This window comes from Silene latifolia, chromosome 10 (assembly GCF_048544455.1).
Source record: "Silene latifolia isolate original U9 population chromosome 10, ASM4854445v1, whole genome shotgun sequence".
NCBI lineage: Eukaryota > Viridiplantae > Streptophyta > Magnoliopsida > Caryophyllales > Caryophyllaceae > Silene > Silene latifolia.
Window position 1 is genome coordinate 66330164 of NC_133535.1, and position 22153 is coordinate 66352316.

Here is a 22153-nt window from a genome sequence, read left to right on the forward strand (position 1 = left end):
CATGTTTAAACAAATCACATGGTAGCAATAATTGAGTAATTAGCCTATCAGAAAACAATTCCACAACAATAAAGCCATCCATTGACATTCAACAATAATAATCCTATCCTCCTTAATTCATCACCAACAATATAATAATTACCGTAAGAATTGCATAATTAATACGATAATTTAAATTAAAAGCGACAAAAACAATAATTAAAAGGAGAAAGAGAGTAATTTGACACCGTCAGCTTACACGTATCTCGGATTCAAGGTTATTGTTACGTTTACGACGGTTTTCAAATCAACGAATGAAATCAAACTTCAACTCAACAAACACGTTTCATGTGTAAAACCAATTTTGCGCACCGATCTTCTACTGACCACCACGACTTCAATGCTCAAAGATTTTTCAATCTAAAAGTTATTTTGGAATTCTCAAACTCCAAAGTTTCAAACTTTAGCAAGAACTAGACTTAAATTGCTTTTAAAATGATTAAAAACAACAAAGAACAAGGGCTGGACAAAACACAAGCGAGGGTAAAGAATTGAGAAAATTAATGCTCTAAACGTTACCCATGCTGTTGTAAAAAGGTACAAATCAATCAAGGGCACTACCTAGATTGTGTATATCAATTTTCATGAATTTTGGTGGTCTTTTGAGGTGGTTTCGAAGGGGTTTTTCGAAGGCAATATGGGCTGCTCTGTTTTTCTGGCTTCAGTGTGTTTCGTGGGAAAGATGAAGATGGTTCCTGGTTTTTACTAGTTGTAAGGCTATGGTTCCATTATTATATCATGGTAGAGGATGAGTAAAGCTTATATAAGCTTAGGTGACTAGGGTTTTGATGTTTTAGAGAATAGGAAAGATATCGAGTCGGGTTTTGGTAATTATTTGCTCTAGCTTATTTTTTACTCTATTCTCTATCTTTTTAGATATTCTATGGCTGGAAATTGGAGAAAAGGAAACATCGAATATTTCTTACTTCGCAGGGAAGGAGAGGAGTTTCGGTTTGTGTGCTTGGAGCTCAAGAAACGAGCTCCAAGAGAGCTCGAAAAACAGAGTACGCAAAGAGGCTCGAGTCAGCTTTTTTGTGGCTCGTGGGGGAACGAGTCAGAGGTTAGGATAGGCTAAGAAAAGGTTGGGGTCATGGGCTATGTGTAAGGAGTGATCTAGGCTAGGTTGGTGTCGGGTTTAGAGGTGTTTGGTGTGGATCCGGGCTGCTGCAAACAGGGTATACGGGATTGGGAATAGGCTATTTTGTGTCAAGTTTTGGAGAGGCTTTGGGAGGGGTTTTGGGCTGGCTATGGTGGCGGTCGAACATGGTATCATATGGGAAGGTAATGGGCTCGAAAGTGCCTTGAGACTCGTGCAAAACATGGCCCAAAACACGCATAAAAATCGCTTCTAAAATAGCATTGAAAAGAAGTTTAAAAACCGCTTTAAAAACTCGAAACTTTGAATAAATAAAAACCGTCACAAAAACACATTTTTGATTTTCCAAATAAAAATATACAAATTTGAATTAAAACTCTTTAAAATAATTTATAACGATAAATCGTAAATAAAAGGTCGCAACTCGAATTAAATTCAAATCGAATGAAATAAGTTACATTTATCTCAAAAATCATCAAATCATAAATAAATTGAATAAAAACTTTTATTTCATAAATTTTGAAAACACAAATGTAAAGAAACAAATAAATATTTATTTTAAAACATTCAAAATGTCAATTTACATAACTATTTAAATTAACTAACACCGTTGACTTAACCTTGCTTGACATCCATATGACGTATCCATACACGAGCACTTCATTTGAGAATACATGGTCCTATCATCATCAGGTGGCTGGCGGGATTTATGTAAATTCTAATATCGATAGATACGGCTATCTACGAGTCAATTTATTTATTTTTTTTGAAGAAAAATGCTCGAACGCATTAATCAATTAATAATCGATCAAAAGTAACAACAGCGTTCACAGAAGGTGGAAATCCATCCTCCCATACGACCTTACCTAAAACTCGTGGAACACAATGATCTAATTCGTGCGCTACGCAGTTATTAACTCGACCCACATGTAACCAAATAACAGACTCAAATTTTAAACTAAAAGCAATAATATCTTCTTTAAGTTGATGAAACATGCTCCGTCCCGTCTGCCGATCTCGAATTGCCTCAATGACCTGCAAAGAGTCGCTCTCCACCTCCACATTTCGAACACCTCATACCGCCACTTCTTCAAGGCCATCCAAGACCGCAACAACTTCTGCAAAGTGAACCTCCCAGCTCTATTCCCGACCAACTGACATTCTCCACAGCACATGACCCCTCCTATCACGACACACCACTCCCGTGCTAACACCCTCACCCTCCTTCACTTCTGCGTCCACGTTAATTTTAACATAGCCCTCTCGCGCCGGTCTCTTTCTGGCCTCCTCGTTTCCTCGTTCACCTCCCTGTTTTCGCCCCAAACGCTTGCCTTCCTCACCCGTATCCCCTACTCCCACTTGAATAACATCCTTAACCCGTCTCACCACTCCCTCTGAGACCACCTCCACATTATCAAAGACCACCTTGTTGTGATGTTCCCAAATGGCCCAACAACGAACCATCAAAGTCGCGCCCTCCCCCACACACATTTCCCGCCAACACCTTTCCACCCATTCCTTCACATCACCTCCCCTTCCTTCTGCCACATCCGCTAAACCCAGGCCGTCCCATACCCATTTCGCCACCCACAATCCCGAAATAAATGAAGACTCGATTCAGTAAAAGAATGACAAAAAGCACAGAGAGAATACTCACCTCCAACTCGGGCATCGATGTTTGCCCTTGTGGTCAAAGTTTCACTACACAGTTGCCAGAAGAAGAGCTTCACACGGGGCCAAACCGAAATCTTCCAGAGCTGATTCCAGAGCCATCTCCCTCGTACCCAATTTGAGCCACCCGCCATATTCCCCATGTCCCCCGCCAGCATCTTGTAGGCAGTTCGTACTGTTTACAACCCATCCTTCTCGAGCCCCCAATACCATATGTCTCATGGTCTATTCGGACTAATCCGAATATATTAAACTCTTTCCATTTCGAAAAGAAGTAGCAGTTGGTTCAACTTCTCCTCATCCCAACTTGCATCATTCAGCTTGATCAACTCGGTTACCAACATATCCTCCTTCCCTTGTGGACACGGTGAAATGATCCGTCCCGTATGCATATTCGAGAGCCATGCATGGCCCCACACCTTCGTTTTAGTCCCATATCCTATACATCTCCGCAACCCATGCTTCATCACCTCCCTAGCTTCGAATATACTCCGCCAAGTATAGCTAGCATTATATCCCAGAACTGCCGTCATAAATTCACCAGCTGGAAAGTATTTGGCCTTCATAAGACGGATCCAAGTACTAGTAGGGTTATTTATAAATCGCCATGCCTGATTTCCCAGGAGAGCAAGATTAAATTGCCGAAAATCACGAAACCCCAAACCACCCATTCCCTTTGGCCGAGCCATTTTCCTCCATGACTCCCAATGAATTCCCCTTTGTTCTCGTCATGTCCCCACCAGAAGCGTGCTACTATCGATCTCAGCTCATCATAAAAATTAGCAGGAATTTTAAAAACACTCATCACATAGGTAGGGAGCGAATTGGCAACAGCCTTTATAAGAACCTCCTTACCAACCCTAGACAAAATTTTCCCGCGCCATCCTTGTAACCTTTTGCTAAGATTATCTCTAATAATATCAGTAATCACCTTCTTTAACCGTCCTACCACAGTCGGGAGATTGAGATAATGAGCATGTTCCTCTACTTCTACCACTCCCAATCTTGCCGCCACAGCACTCCGCTGGCCTCTAGATACCCCTCTACTGAATGAAACAATCATTTTCTCCAAGCTCACAAGCTATCCGAAAGCCGCCTTATATCGTCGTAATATGTCGTTAATAACATCCGCTTCCTGCATCGTTGCCTGGACGAAGAAAATACTATCATCTGTAAATAGAAGATGTGAGATAACAAGGGCCGTAAATGACACCCGAATACCATGTAGAGCACTATTTTAAACCACCCTTCTTAGCATGTTAGACAACGCCTCAACACAAAGGAGAAATAATTACGGGGATAATGGGTCACCCTGACGTAACCCTCTACTTGGCCGAAATTCATCCGAAGGAGCACCATTAATTAGGACCGAAAAGGTGACTGTTGATACACACGCCATTACTCTTTGTATCCATCCCATGTCAAAACCCATTGACACCAACACCCGTCACAGAAAGACCCACTCCACCCTATCATACACCTTCGTCATGTCAAGTTTCAGCGCCATGTGTCCATCCGTCTGTCTATTGTTCTTCATAAAATGAAACATCTCAAAAGCAATTAAAATGTTATCTGTAATTGGACGACCAGGAGTAAAGGCACTCTGATTTTCCGACACAATATCCCCAAAAAACAATTTCAGGCGATTTGCTAAAACCTTCGACACTAATTTATAGGCCACATTCAACAAGATAATCGGCCAAAAATCACGAATTTTATCTGACGCCTTCTTCTTTTGAATTAGGACGATATTGGTCTTATTTAACCTGCTTGGAGTCACATCACCACGTAAAATCTCCAAAACCGTACTAATCACATGAGGTCCGATTTCATGCCAATATGACTGAAAGAAAAGACCGTTCATACCATCCGGACCTGGAGCTTTAAGTGGGTGCATCTGGTTAAGGGCCTCCACAATCTCCTCCTAACAATAATCCACATGTAGAAACCGATTCATCCTAGCTGTGACCCGTCCCTCTAAACCCAGTAGCACATCCTCGAAATTAGAAGGTTCGACTGACGTAAAGAGGTTTTAAAAGTATTCATTCGCCACTCTCGCTACATTCTTGTCACCCGCACATTCCCGCCCTTCGTCATCAATAAGCTTAGCAATGAAATTCTTCCCCTTCCTTTCCTCTGCTCTAGAATGAAAAAATTTTGTGTTCTTCATACTATCTCTCTCCTATCAAAAGTCAAACTTACCGGGGCGTGGTCTGACCATTCCCTATCTTGGTGGAACCATTTCGCATACGGGAATAAATCCAACCATGACGCCGAAAACATAGCTCGGTCCAACATACTTTGTCTATTATTAACTCCAGCTTGGCCATGATCGAAATTGAAAGTATACCCTTCCCACGCTACATCCTTTAAATCACAATTGTCGACCGCCGCTTGAAAATTATTCATCTGCCATTGTACCCTGCTGCCTCCTTTCATCTCTGTAGAATATAAAATTTTATTAAAATCCCCTATGCAAATCCACGGAAGAGAAGACTGCCCATGAAGTAGTCGAAGTAAATCCCATGAAAGATGTCGATCCGATACAGCTGACCACCCATAGAACCCCGTGACTCACCACTCTTTCTCACCCTCTCGAACATGAAAGTCCATATGATGCATAGATGCCAACACAAATGAGCAATCCACTTCCTTCTTCCACATTAAAGTAAGACCACCCGACCTCCCAACACTATCAACCTCAATCCCATAATAACCATCCAATCTCTCCCGAACCCTCTGCATCTCACGACCACAAAGTTTCGTCTCGCTAAGAAAAATCATGGTCGGGGCTTCCCTATGTACCAAGGTACGCAGGGCATTAACCGTGTCAGCGTTGCCCAAGCCCCAAATGTTGAGACTTAAGAGATTCATTGGGCCTGGCGGGGTTGAGTTCCCTCAACCTCTGCCTCAGGTATTAAGACGGCCCCGTCTAGCATAACCTTAAGTCTCTTCTCACCATCACTACCATCCTCTCCCACCCTACACCGTTTCCCACCACTAACACAAACCATCGATTCTCCACTACTTCCTTGACCCCCCCCCCCCCCCACCCATGCCTGTTTTTTTCATTCCCTCCTCTTCGTCCCACCCGGCCCTTTACTGCCCTTCCCATATACCAGTTCATTCTGTTGAGCCCCCCCTCACAGCAGCCTCCCGCCTGCCCTCATCAACCTCCATATCCCCACCCACGACTTTTCCCATTCCTTCTGCTCCCGCACCAAACACCTCCTCCACTTCATCACCCTTCTTCGTCTCTTCCACCCGTCCCCCAACTTCCTCCTCTTTCACTAACTTCGTATTAACCGCTCCTTAATCACTCTCCAATATATCATGAGGCCCAGCCTGCTCGTTCCTCTTCGTTTTATCAGCATCATGTTTAACTTTAAGATCGAGAGCAATAGATTGAAGTTCAATTATCAAAGAAATGTCCTTTTCAGCTTCCTGCTTCTTTTCATCTTCAAAGGTTGATTTCAGATTCCTCTGTGCTTTCCGCAACCCCTCATTAGATGTCTTTGTAATTTTTCAAGGAGAAGCCCGAAGCCACTCCCCAAACGGCAGTTCATCATCCTCATAAGGACCATGTTCGCAATCCTTTTCTTCGTGCCCCATAACCCTGACCCATAGCAAAAGATGGGTAATCTTTCATATTTCACATCAAACTCCACTACCCTGCCGTTTTTTATTTTAATGGTATTGCAGCTTTAAGTGATTGCTGGACATCGTGAATAATACGAACTCGTATTGCCCTATTAAAGTCACAGTTCGAGCCAGTATCAGCTTCGATAAAGTACCAAAGCTCACCCCAATCTTTCGTAAATTTGCCTCACTTGACCTCCCCGAAATAGGAAGGTCACACACCCTTGACCAAATAGAAAAATGATAAAGAGGTACGTCAGTAACTTTACCTGAATTATTGGGTTCATTAAAGCACCAAACAAACTTCTCGAAGTGCCACGGCTGTCCTTCCAAAACTCTCGCTTTATCGCGTTTTTCTTCGAAACGAAAGACAAAGGTTTCTCTTTTGCATCCACCACATTACCGGTAATCGATTTAGTTGGATTCAATAATCGCACCATGTTATCTATGGCTGCTTTCAAATTAATCGGTCTTGAAACCCACATCTTCCCGACGAGAATGCACCTGCCATTCGCTTCATCAGGTTCCTCCTCCCATACAAACCCTAATCGACCAGCCCCTTCACCCTCTTAATCGTTAGCCATCGACCCCTTACCCTTTCGGTTTGAGTCCCGTGTGCTACTCATCAACTGTACCTGCATAGAGAAACAAAAAGAGTCAAGAAAAATAAACAAGAGCCCTAACTCACGATTGAAATCGTGAGAAAAGCCCCGAGCGAGAGGAAAGCCCTAAGAGAGATTATATAGAAGCCCTAGGAACCCTAGACTAAGGGTTGTAAAACCTTTCATTTATTAAAACAACAAATATAAAAATTACACAAGTCGATTTAAATTGACCATTGTTTGACTAAGTAGAGGCCCTGTTGTTTAGAACGGGCGGGGCTAGGTGTTTGAATGAGCTTCCCAACATGTACTTTCACGCGAATCCATTTTTTTCTAAAACAGTTTCCAAATTTCCTTGAATTTGGTGGCGACTCCAAGTGTTTGAAAAACCCTCGTGGATACAAATTTCCACATCCACATAAATAATGAATGTATTGTAAGTTCAGAGAACCTGAACATTATGTAATACATCTTTTCACTACTATAAAAAAAAATCTACTTATGACTCAACTTATTGATGACGTATTAAATAAAGATGAGAACTTATCTTGTAGCATTGTTATGAGAAGTTATGGAGCCTGGGATGTTAATTTATTTTCAATCCAGTACACTCTAAGTTCACTGAACATAGATTGTTCCATCAATAGACTTAATGCTGGTAACTTATAAAGTTTAAGAATATTGCAAGTTTTTTCAGATAAATAAAGTGCATTTATTCTATGTAGTAAGTGTAGTGACTTTTCTAGTTTAGGTATTATTCATTTCTTAAATCACTATAAATAAGTGATATGTAAATCCATTATATTCATCAAATTTTGAATATAATTTGCACATAAGAGTTCAAGTTTAATTTAATACAAGAGTTGAGAAGTAATTTAATTCTATCTTTCTTTCTAGCTGCAGTTACTAAAACAAATCATTTAATTTTACATCGCCTATGAATTAAACTATTGACTTTACCAAGATAAAATTGTGAGAATTACAATGAAACATAAGTAAGTAAAATGAGTTTTTGTAGATAATAAAACAAACACTTGACAAGTGTATTCAATAATATGAGAAAGACTCCTCACCAAAAAAAAAATAATATGAGAAAGACTTGGTTTAATCCCCCTCTAATATGCCAATTAACCCCAAATGTAAGACTTTTATTGTAACACCTCCTTCTTACCCGACCAAGTTAATTAGGAAATGTTACCGTCTGGGTTTCCCGAGGCAGTGAAATCAGAATTACAATTAAGAAACTCTTGATATAAATAACAAGATTAGGGATTACATAAACATAAACAAATGATAAAAGTAAACTATACAAAAATTACAATTCGATATCTATGTCATCTACGCTACGCTACTCGACTTCGAGTCCACGCCGCGGCCCAAATTCCTATCACGTCAACAAGCAAAACCTGTACTCAATCTGCTCCCCATATGATCGGAAATATCATAAGAATCGACAGAGGCCACCCCGGAAATATATAGGTGACAATTACACAGACACACATCAAGTTAGTTTCAATATATAAAGTGAGAGACGACGCAAGTGTGTGAATATGCAACATGACTATGACATGAATGAAACGCTATCAAGCAACCACCACGCCGGTATCAGGACATGCCCAGACGTACGTACAACCACCGGTGCCAGGGACACGCCCACGACACCACAACTCACAAATAGGTACCGGGACACGTCCAGACGTACCGGGCCCGGAAGCCAACCGGGTCCCCTGCCAAACGTCGTGTCTTAACTACACGAGTCCCTCCAAACCCAAGTCATTAATGTGCACATCCCTCTTGGAGTGGGAAGCTCCAAGAGGCGAATCGAGCAGAAGACGGTCTCCCAACCGTCTTCCGTCTCCTCAACAACTACCAAACAATCACAACTGTCACATTCTCCAATACACATGACAAATCCAATAAATGTAAGATACCACACAATATACTAATTACTGACTCATCAAGTCATCTTAACCAATACCATGTCATAATGCATTTTGCGTAGCATATATTAAAACTGAGTAGGATTAACCTACCTTTTTAGCAAATCCCGCTAAACAATAAAGCAACCGGATACAAATGTGCTTCTCCATAAAGTCGGCACCTAATTACGATAATTAAATATAATTACTAATTAATATAATTAAATTAAATACGTAAATTAATTAATCAAAACCGTCTTAAAGCTGCCCAAAACCCGCAAAAACGACCCAACACCTATGGCCAACCACCACCAAAACCATCACCACTGGCCACTGCCACCGTGGGCCACCACCACCAGCCATAGTGGTCCATTGTGCAGCACCCACGACCACCAACAACACACAAACACCAAAAAAACACGGCGACAACAACAACACCCACTAACAATAACTCCTACGGCCCTACCACGGCCACCCTGGCCACAACCGCCCACCTAGGGTGTCCCCTGACCACCGTCAAACCCCACAACACGGCAACAACAACAACCGCAGCTGACAACAACAACTACAAACACACCACATGACACCCTCCTAAAACAGCCTATTTTCGACCACCTAACACCACCCATTCAACCACCTAAGACTATCACTAGAATCTCCTCACTCCCCATGACAAGGACCACCCAAGAGCTCCCCAAGTGGGCCACGACAACCAAGGTAAAAATTTGTCTTAAAACGGTCACACAACAACAATAAATACCCATATTATGCTCAGTTAAACTCGACATATGGTGGTCAACGGTGGTCCTATGGTGATCAACGACGATCCTAGGGCGGGTCAAGGTCGAGCGGATCAACGGTATTAATTAAATAATATATAAACTAGTGTAAGACGATCTTACATTACGATCTCGAGGCGGAGGGACAAAATCTCTCTTGGAATCTCCCTATTTTCTCTCCTCTCATTTGTGTGGTGGATTGTGTTGAGATGTGGTGAGCTGAATGGACAAAATGGGTGGATAAGGGATAAGGTGGGTGTATATATATGGATAATTATTATGGTAATATACCTATATATATATAGGGTTGAGATCCTATGAGAACTCCTTTCCTATGAGAACCATGAGAACCTCAAGTTCAGAACTTTTGTACCAAACGTCCAGAACTTTTATACCTCAGGTTCAGAACCTTCGTATCAAAGGTTCATCTATTTCACCGGCCAGGGAACAAAATAAACATAATAAGAACAACTGACACTAATTCAAAAGTAGATCATAATTGCAAAATTAACAACCGATGACGACAAATTGAAACTAAGAGCATAAGAAATAATAAGGTTGAAACAAATATATAAACATGACCAATTTACAAAACAAAGAGCACAAAGTCAACTTAAACAATATAAATTAATCAAAAGAATAGCAGAAATGTTTGTGTAAGGGGATCCGTTGTATAAGACATAGATCCGGGAATTAAAAAGACAAAAAAAAATTGAGTGATTTATACTTGAATGATAAAAAAAAACCAAATGATTTGTACCTTAATAATAGGACAAAAAGGAGAAAAATTGAAGAAAGAATCCATAAAATGATAAAGGATGTGGAATCAGATTAGGATTGGGGAACTAAGAAAAGATGAGTACTGAAGAAGGCGAAGTGAATAACAAAGCAGACAAAATACCTTTACTTAAAATAACAATTGTGCATGTCAGATGTGTGCCGTTAGATTGTTTGATCTAATGCTGGAGAATGGTTCTCATGGTTCCCATAGAAAGAAGGTTCTCATAGGATCCTATATATATATATATATATATATATATATATATATATATATATATATATATATATATATATATACACATATATATATATATACATATATATATATATATACATATATATATATATATACATATATATATATATATATATATATATATATAGGGTCAGGATCCGGTGAGAACCACTAACATAATGAGAACCTTGAGAACCCTTACTAAATCATCATCAAATCTTGTTCCGAAAGTTTTGATGGATCATTTACCCTTAGTTTAATTTATTCTAACACATTTTAGTATAGCTAAACAAATTTTTTTGATTTTATTAACAACATATAAACTTAATGTAAAAAAATACAATTAGGTATACTAAAATGGCCGTAGATGCACGAAAATCAATTCTAGGTGCATGAAAATTGTTACATGCATGAAAATGATTACTAGATGCATGAAAATATCAGACTCTACGTGCACGAAAACGAGTTCTAGGTGCGTGAAAATTGTTAGATACATGAAAAAAGAGTACTAGGTGCATCAAAATTAATAAAATATTTCTCGTCTCGATTCCGGTCAATAATTTATACTTTTTGGACCAAGAAATTATGTTATCTAGACATAAAATTCTATGCTGAATCCAAATATGTCATCATTTTTTAGAAAAAATATCATTAAGGTGGAGTTCTCACGGTTCTTACTATGTAGGTGGTTCGCACCGGATCCCAAATCTATATATATATATAGAGGCAAGATCCGGTGAGTTTGACACTTTTCGTGAGTTTCCCCCGCGTATATAAGCAAATGAGTTGACAAAACCCAATTATCAAAATTTCAGACGTCATAAAGTTCCCAGCTCTTTCTCTCTCTTTCTCCCCCTTTCTCTCTCTACTGATCAAACACTCTGTTCATCAAAAATTCACGCGAAATTTGTTTCATCAGTTCTTCAAAATTTGATCAACAAATTTGATCAACAAATTCATCAGTTATTCAAAATTTGATCAACAATTCATTCATTATTTTGATTTTTTCAATTAAAACTATCAATTTGTTCATCATTTTTTCTCCGAAAACCCTAATTCTTCAAATTCGACTGAAGGTATTGATATTTCTTCCGATTTCTGATTTAATAATCGAATAACTTCAGTAATTGAATCAAATAACAAATTCTGACTTGATTTACGTGTTTTTTCCATAATTTTCAGCTTGAACGATGCTGAATTCAGACGATCAAACTCGTACTCTGCTTGATAATATTGCTGATAATCAAACGACGATGAATCCAGGTATAAATTTGTGACATAATGCTGATATAATAACTGTTGTTATTAGGTTGATAAGTTTTTTGTTAAAACTACTGATTGCATGTAGATTGTTTTCATATTGTTACTCATTTTGTCGTTATAATAACCACTACATAATATCACAGTAATTGCATGTAGGTTTTCATTCATGATATCATTCAATATCTAGTATTTGAATAACTGGATTACAATAATACAATAACTGACTTACAATATGATATTACATTAAAATAATTGTGATGCATTGTGCTGGACTAGGCTACCAATCTCAATAGAAAACCTTCCCCTCTCTGATAGAATAATTGTATTTGTATAATACAATAATTGCATTATAACGTTAAAATAACTGTTCTAGCAGAAATTGTTTTTTTCATAATAAATACTATTTTATAGGATCAGACAAAAAAATCCTTACAATAACTACTCTTTAATAATGAAATAACTTTAATATTACATTAAAATAACCGCGTGTGCATTGTAGTGGACTAGGCTACCAATCTCAATAAAACCCTCCCCCTCTCTGATAGAATAATTGGATTTGTATAATACAATAACTGCATTATAACGTTAAAATAACTGTTGTAGCAGAAATTGTTTTTTTTTTCATAATAAATACTATTTTATAGGATCTGACAAAAAAATCCTTACAATAACTGCTCTTTAAAAATGAAATAACTTTAATATTACATTAAAATAACTGTGTGTGCATTGTGGTGGACTAGGCTACCAATCTCACTAAAACCCTCCCCTCTCTGATAGAATAATTGGATTTGTATAATACAATAACTGCATTACAACGTTAAAATAACTGTTGTAGCAGAAATTGTTTTTTTCATAATAAATACTATTTTATAGGATCTGACAAAAAAATCCTTACAAGAACTGCTCTTTAATAATGAAATAACTTTAATAGTACATTAAAATAACTGTGTGTGCATTGTGGTGGACTAGGCTACCAATCTCACTAAAACCCTCCCCTCTCTGATAGAATAATTGGATTTGTATAATGCAATAACTGCATTATAACGTTAAAATAACTGTTGTAGCAGAGATTGTATTGTTTTGTTTTGTGTAGAATCTAAGATATTGAAATTAATAATACCATAATAGTTCTCCTGTTTTAATGTTTCCAGGCATTGAAATTAATACTACCAATGCAACAACTTTGTCTACACCTACTGTTGCGTCTGAAACAGGAGAAAATACTATCCATAATCTGAGATTGAGATATACTCCAGGTGGCAGTGAGGAGTGGAATAGGATGGTAGAAAATGGTTTCAAACCTGCTTCCGGGGTTAATTTTTGTAAAGCTGGAGGAGGCAATAGAGTTTTACAATTTATATGATGTAGCTTGTGATTTCATACCAAGAAAGTACACACAAACAAGATTTCGTGATGGTTTGATAGACAAAACATCAATGGTCTGCAACAGACATGGATTCAAAGAGAATCGCAAAAAACTCAAACCTGTTGTTGAATTTGAAAACACAAAAGAGAATAAGAAGAGGAAAAGATCTGTAGAGCCAAAGAAAACAAAAATAACAACATTTGGTTGCAAGCCAAAAATACGGTTTTGTGCTGTATTCAATGACCTTAAGGAGCTAATAGGGTATGCTATTGATACGTTTTATGAAGGTCATAATCACAGACTCTGCTCACTCAAAGAACGGGAATTCCAGAAAAACGTAAGAACACTTAACCTTTACATGAAGCAGACAGTTGTTAACAATTGTAAACTCAACATCGGGGCTACCAAGACATTTAGAATTCTGGCGGAACAATCAAATGGGTATGCAAATATTGGTGCATCTCTCACAGAATTCAAGAACTTCAAAAGAAATATTAAATGTTATATAGGTGACAAGGATGTGAACATGATTCTCGATTATTTAAAGGCGCTTTCTGAATCACAAGATGGCTTTTACTATGCTTATCAAGTTGATGAGGATAATTATTTGGCTAAAATCTTTTGGGCAGATGCACAAGCATGAATGAATTATTCCTTGTTTGGGGACACCATCACCTTTTATCCTACTTACGGTACTAACAAGTACCACTTGGCCTTCACCCCATTCACTGGTGTTGACAACCACAAAAAATCAGTGACTTTTTCTACTGCACTTGTCGATCATGAGAACGATGGGTCATTCAATTAGGTGTTTAAGAAGTTCCTTGATTGTATGGGCAACAAGGAACCTCAGTGCATTCTTACTGATCAAGATCCGGTAATTAAACTCGGGGTGCGTTCTGTATTCAAGAAAGCAAGACATCGCTACTGCATGTGGCATATAATGAAAAAACTTACCGATAAAGTTGAGTCACAGATTTATAAGGAGACTGACTTTGTTGAGCGGATATGTGGAGTTGTTTGGGATACTGACTTGGAACCCATTGAGTTTGAAGAAAAATGGACTCAAGTGATTAATGACTTTGAGTGGAATGATAATACTTGGTTGACATACATGTATGGCAAAAAGTACAAATGGATACCTGCTTACTTTAGGGATTTGCCTTTAGGCTGCCTTTTGAAAACTACACAAAGATCAGAGAGTCAAAACAGTTATTTCAAAAGATTTGAGAGCATAGATGGCACACTTGTAGAATTTTGGTTGCGTTTTCAGAGTGCAATGGAACAACAACGCTATAATCACAGATTTCTTGATGCTGCAAGTGACAGCACATTGCCACAGGTTTCTCTAAGACAATGATTGAGAAACATGCCTCTAAAATCTACACACACACTGTTTTCTATGAGTTCTAAGAGCAAGTGCAAATGGCTCCCTGTTCGTGTGCCGTTAGGGGGTTTTCTGAGCAAGGAAACATGCACATTATAAATGTTGAAGATGCCTACAGGAAGCATAGAATATTTCAGGTTATTCAATTTTATAAACATAATTGTCTTTTTACTTTAACATACAATAACTGTAATAAAAGAATACAATAACCGTGTTTTACCATTTAAAAAACTGAAGGATTTCTACCTTGGTGTTCATTGCTAGTCTATATAAAATAATTCATGTTGAACTATATAATAACTTTGTTTGCCTTTTAAAATAACTACACTGTAATGCAGGTTGCTCACAATAACGAATCAAAGGAAACAACATGTACGTGCAAGATGTTTGAGAGGAAAGGAATCCTTTGTAAACACATTATATGGATTATATCAGGAAAAGGATTGAAAAGCATACCAGAGCAGTACATTGAAACTAGATGGACGAAGAAATCATATAGAAATCCTTTGTATGGACTGGATGGAAAGTTATTGCAAGACTACGATCCCACTGATTTGAGAAAGTTGGAATTATCAAGGGTGTGGTCAGAGTTTTATGCAACAATAAGTGTTCTTAACTCGATGCCTGAAAATCAAATGAAGGAGCTAAGTTTGATGCTTTTACAATTCCGAGAGAAAATAAATCCAAAAAAAGAGAGATTGACAAAAGAACAAGAATTGGAAATGCTCTTAGGTTGTTCAGCAAAATCAAATATTACTGTTCTTCCACCAAAGATTGCAAAAAACAAAGGAAGCGGCAAGAGAATGAAATCAAACAAGGATAAGGCAATTGAGAAGGCGAGCAAACCGAATAGGCTATGTAACAACTGCAAACAAATGGGACACCATGACAAGAGAAACTGTCCAAATCCGTTTGTTGAGCATGCTTTGGAGGAAGAAGATGAAGAGGAAAATGAAATGGAGGATGAAGATGAAAAAGAAGAATGAAAAATGCACTACGCTTTAAAATAATTAAGATTACGTTTTAAAATAATCCATATTATGCTTTACAATAACCGCAAGATTGCAAAATAATTGTGTTAGACTTTTTTACAAATAATCAGGGGTATACTTTACAATAAGTGTGTTAGACTTTTACAATAATCAAAGTTATGCTTTACATTAATTGATGTTGAATTTTTTTGCAATTGTTCTGATTTTTTTCATTTAATAATACCTTGCGCTATTACAATAATCATGTGAAAACTATACAATAATCACAATTATGCTTTATAATAATTGAAGTTGAGTTTAATTGCAATTGTTCTGATTTTTTTCCATAAATATATTATTTTGATAATGCTTTACACTAGCCAATTTGTTACAATAATCAAAGATATGCTTTAAATAATTGGGGAAGAGCTTTACAATAATCAGATACATGAGAGCTTTAAAAAAATCAGAGGTATGCTTTAAAATAATTGGGCAAACGCTTTACAATAATCAGCTACATGAAAAGCTTTAAAATAATTGCATTTGATCATTTGAATAACTGAATAATCATGTGAAAACTATACAATAATCACAATTATGCTTTATAATAATTGATGTTGAGTTTATTTGCAATTGTTCTGATGTTTTTCCATAAATATATTAATTTGATAAAGCTTTACAGTAATTGATAATGCTTTACACTTGCCAATTTGTTACAATAATCAAAGATATGGTTTAAATAATTGGGGAAGAGCTTTACAATAATCAGATACATGAGAGCTTTAAAATAATCAGAGGTATGCTTTAAAATAATTGGGCAAACGCTTTACAATAATCAGCTACATGAAAGCTTTAAAATAATTGCATTTGATCATTTGAATAACTGTCTGGAGATATTACAATAACAACTTATAGGCATTACAAAAACACTTTCTGAAAAAATTTGTTCAATCAACCAATAACAGCTATCTAAACATTAGATTATCCGACAAAATCCATCTAGAATTGTTCGCTAAATCCATCTAGAATCAAACAATTGTTCTTTTATGTGTTTCGCCGAGAAGGACCATTAATGGCTATTGTTTTAACCCTTTTCCTTCCTGATCTTCTGACTTTTAAAAGATCTTTCTCTACTTCCAATATACTCCCCTTCAAAATTTCCACTTGTTCCAAAAGAGACGCTCTTGACTCGTTGGCATCTGACATCAACAAAATAGCCACCATCTCAAGCCATATAGGAATCCTCTCAACTCTCTTCTTAACCGCATACAATCCCTTCTCGTGCTTCCCTTCATATGTGAGCATGTGAAACATGGTGAAAAAACCCGATTCCTTATCAGCCTTGACATTCGCTTTCCATTCAAAATCAACATTCACTAATGTAAATGTGTTAATTAGAACTCCTTCTTTTTCTGTTTTCCTTGTATCCAAAAAGTCAGAAAAACAATCAACATACATCATGTACAAACAAAAAAAGAATTAGAAAGCACGAGTATACAATAACAAGTTTAAAACAATACAATAACTTTGTTACAAAGAATACAATAATTAATTTGAAAAATAGAATTTGTATATGATCAGGAGTTAGAAAAACGTACTGTAATCTTTGCAAGTCTGTAAAAATTGGATTTTTCCCAATCTTTATGCGACGTATGGTCCAGCACATCAACCGTCTTGTTCATAAAGTTCACACAAACACAAAAGTAGTACTTCTCTAAAGACAACGGGATGAAGACAAGGTCCACATCGATCTCAGAGTTTACAACATTTTCACCTAAATAATAGTACCAAAACTGCACAACCTTGTCTTTCTGGCTGTCAGTTACATCATAAAAGTGTGAAGAAAATTGAAGATAAATGATTAAACATTCTACAGTAACTGCACAATGAAAAACAGATCATACCATATGTTGTGTCCCAAGGAACATCATCACTGGCGCTTCTTTCTCTTTAACCTCCATGAAATTCAAGACAACTGACCACGCAGCTATTATGCGCAACTCAGTGTAATTTTCGGGCTTCGTAGAAAGAATATCAGACCTATCCAAGATAGCATTGCCCGCAGAAAACAAAAGTTCACTGCAAAGGACTAAAAAAACCTTAGTAATATTTTAAAATAATATTTAAAAAATTACTAGCAGCTACATTAACTGAGTTTTTCATAATACAATAACTATGTTAATGTAATTCAATAATCGATTATTGTATTACATTAACATAGTTATTGTATTTTGAAAAACTCAGTTATTGTAATTTGTAAAAAAGATAGAATAATTGAACTTGTAGAATACAATAACTGCAATACAGTATTAGAATAATCACACAAACTTGTTTCTCATTGAGTTTGGAGAAAAAAGAACATACTCATTTGCAAGATTGTAATCATCCAAGAAACAATAATCAACAACTTGTTTCTTCTTGCTTGGCATAGCACGTGTATATCTGCTGTTAGTCTTCATAACGTTTGAAACAACAACAAGATTTGTATCTGCCTTGCCACAGTTTATTGAGCAGCCAAGACCATCAGAGTTCGGTCTACTACCTCGGCCTAATCTAATCTTCCCAGCGCTCATAGGTGTATCAGGCATACTCTTTTTCCCAGGCCCCGGAGTACCTACACCATCACCCGGTTCCTCTGCCATAACCTTAGCAGCTTCCAAAGCATCTGCTTCAGCCCTTGCCACTTCTAACTGAGCTAGCTTATGCATCTCAAGCAAAACAGGCAGCAAAGGTGCCTTTGCCTTTGTAAAATCATCAACCAAATCCAACAACTGTTTCCTAATTTTGTTGATATCGGCTAAAACCAAGATGGCAGCTATCTCAGCTCTATATATGATCCTTTTCAATGGGTCATGCAACACTGATTTGAACAACTTCCCAACATAAAACATCATATGAATCATGACAAAAACACCACAATCCCAATTCTGGGACCCTTCCGTTTTCCACCCAAAAGCCACATTTACAAATTTGAAATTGCAGACCTCACTGCCTCTTTCAAAACCTTTCTCGACAAGAAAACTACCAAATATTTCAACCTGGTTACATTTTTAAATCAAAATTCATCACTCAAGAACAAAAAACATAACTAAAAGAAGTAGATGAAAACAAAAACTTATAATAAGGTATATACAATAGAGTTGGTAGCCAACACCCAGATACTATCTTCAAAATCATCATATACACGATTGTCAAGATAGTCCACAGTCTTCCCCACAAAATTAACAACGACACAGAAAAAATGATCTCCAAAATGAACAGGGATAAAACCTGGCATGATAAAACGCGTACATAAACCTTTGCTGTTCTCAACGATAAAATAATCAACAGAAGAAAGAAAGAAGAGAAAGGATTGGAAAAATTACCAAATTGGCACCAATGTCAAGAGAACCTTGGCTGTTCTCAATGACAGTGTCCCAAGCATTACAAATTTCCTTTCTGTATAAATCTTTCTCATCATCAGCAGCTTTGATAAGGTTAAACAAAGAAGCCTATGAAAAATATTACCACACTATAAGAGAAAATGAAGTATCACAATTGAAAAAACTTGGTTAACTGAATACAATAACTACTATTCTGCTTTACAATAACTATCACAACAATAACAGCTTCATTATAATACAATAACCACACTAACGTATTGAAATAATAAAAAAAATAACTACCAGCTACAATAACTGAGTTTTCATAATGCAATAACTATGTTATTGTAATACAATAATCGATTATTGTATTACAATAACATAATTTTGTATTATGAAAATTCAGTTATTGTAACTTGTACAAAAGATAGAATAATTGAACTTGTATAATACAATAACTGCAATACACTACTAGAATAATCACACAAACTTGTTTCTCATTGAGTTTGGAGAAAAAAGAACATACTCATTTGCAAGATTGTAATCATCCAAGAAACAATAAACAAAATTGAAGAATAGGAAAACTTGTTTAGCTGAATAAAATAACAGCTAACATGCTTTATAATAATCAAGTAACTACAATAGAATAACTGTCATAACCATTATAAATTTACTGATACAGAAATATATAAAAAAAAATTCACATACCGAATGACTTGTACAAAAAAAACTTCTTGTGGTGGATAACCCTTTCCCAGCCTTGACCAGCATGTCATTAAGTAAAAATGACCAGCAATCAATCACGTTCGATGTGATTATAGTCTTAGCAGACAGTGAAATAATGTCACCTCGAGTTAACATGTTGTGACATGAAAACACAACCAAATCCTCCCTGCCACATGGAAACAAATTATATAGTAAAAACAAAAACCCAAACAACAATAAAAGCTTTTAAAAAGTAGATATATTAGCAAAAAAAAAAAGAGAGGAAACGAAAAACATATAATGCTTACCCAATTCGTAGGTCATGATCGTGCAGAAAACAGTAATCAAGTACAGTCTTCCTCCGCATTAAAATAGGAGCAAAAAAACTCCTTGTACTCACAAAAAAAAACAGACACTACAACTGCATCAGGATTGGGTGATTCACAATCTAAATCACACCCTATACCACAATTCCCAAAAAACGTATGCTCAGGCATAACGTCTGAATGCAGCAGGTTAAGCATTTATAACAGAACTATCTTACATTCTAGCCCCAACAACAGCCTCGTTGACAACTTTGTTAACAACGTCAGCCACACTACCCAAGTCCACAGCTTCATTCTCAACATCAATATTATCAATGCCGTCACTAGTTGGCACCTCCTCATTCAGTTTCTCAAACGCTACATCAGGGATCTTATTTTTTACCTTTCTCCCGAGAATAAACCACCTTATATTTTTCTGGATCAAACGCTAAACCCCCATTCTTTTCATCTTTTCCCTTTTCATGCTCCCCCTTTTCATGCTCCTTGCAAAAACTTTCATACAACGGCAGTTTACTTCCCGCCTGTTTCATTTCCTCAGCTTTTTCACAAATAAAATTGAAATATTTAGTGAACAAAGAATCATCGTCACTAATGAAAGTAGGAGTCGAAGAAACTGAAGTGGTTGTCGAAGAATCTTCAACTGTTGAAGAGCCACACTCCTTTCCCATCGCTTCCTTCCGTTGCGTGTACAAATGGAGAAATATCTCAATATCCCTCTTCATCATCAAAAGATGTGCTTTGAAAACCTAAGGAAAAAAAAGAATAATTATACTAAGTCTTTACAATAACTATACTAAGTCTTTACAATAATTTACGATAATTGAAAAAAATAACTGCCACAAAACTTTAAAATAACTACACTACACCTTTACAATAACTACAAAAAAATGATGGGAAGAATGATTGGAACTTACATCAGCAGCCGTTGCTCGAATAACATCATCAATATCAAAACAGTCAGGCAGTTCCAGATACTTTTTCCCAGGTTCAGGTTTATCAACGACTGCATGTACCTCAGCAGCTTTAGCTTCTCTTAAGCGTTTGCAGACAGGATACACACCATTGACATATTCCCCATTCCCTAGCGAACCAGAATTGAGCTCTAAAATACCCCTACTAACAAAAGACTTCTCATCCCAGTGCTTGATAAGAGGAGTCTCAGAAGACATTGTATATTCCTTAAAACTCATACGATGGAAGTATGCCACCATAACAACAAGTATGCAACCACGCAAAGTAGACGACCCAGTTCTACACCGCTCAACACCTTCGACTAATTTATCAAACACATACCCACACCAATCCAAATGATGGATACGTGAAACATCTTGCACCGCTTTAAGAATTGAAAAGTCAATTCCATAATTTGAAGAGGGAGCAAGGACAATGGACATAGCATAAAGCACAAACAGCCTCCAAAATTCATCTCCCCCATCATCCCCCATATCAGTAATTGCATTATAAACAGCAGGGATAGTAACATAATTTGTCCCTTCTACATTAAACTTCTTCCGGAACTCAGCTTTCAACGTTTCTTGTGAAGACAATAAACTATGTCCAGTGTAAAGAACCTCAACCTTATCACCACCATTTGGCAATCCAAAAACATCATACACATCATCTTTTGACAGAAAAAATTTGACATCTCTTGCTTGAAAAATATGAGCAGTAGCATTAAAGTGTTTTATAAACAATGGTATAACACCCAATGGCAAATTGTTCACTTTAAAATCAAGCAAACCACCAAATCCGATCTCAATGACAGCCTTTCGCTGATTTGGACCAAGTTGTTTTACCAGATTAACCAAACCATTAGGACGACAGGTCACTTTAATGTTTGCAGCACTGAAAATGGAAAATCAAGCAAAATATAAAAAGAGTGACACAACAAAACAAAGGAGAAATAAACGGAAACTCATAACAGGGGGCAGGACACATATACTCACATGTTCAATCTTGGAGTTCCAGGAACCGTACCGAGCTTCTTTTTTGGAAAATTTACTTTTGAGCGTT

At 37.0% G+C, this 22153-nt stretch overlaps 1 protein-coding gene across 1 annotated transcript; it reads left to right on the forward strand.

Annotated features, from left to right (window-relative positions):
• Positions 1 to 14221: 14221 nt before the first annotated feature.
• Positions 14222 to 14749, forward strand: LOC141607705 (protein FAR1-RELATED SEQUENCE 5-like). The gene has a single exon (XM_074427059.1). It carries the CDS (start codon positions 14222 to 14224, stop codon positions 14747 to 14749), a length of 528 nt encoding a protein of 175 aa, XP_074283160.1.
• Positions 14750 to 22153: the final 7404 nt, after the last annotated feature.

What these genes read in the sequence shown, in the direction of transcription:
- LOC141607705 (XM_074427059.1), top strand. Translation starts at nt 14,222, where the DNA reads ATGGGCAACAAGGAACCTCAGTGCATTCTTACTGATCAAGATCCGGTA.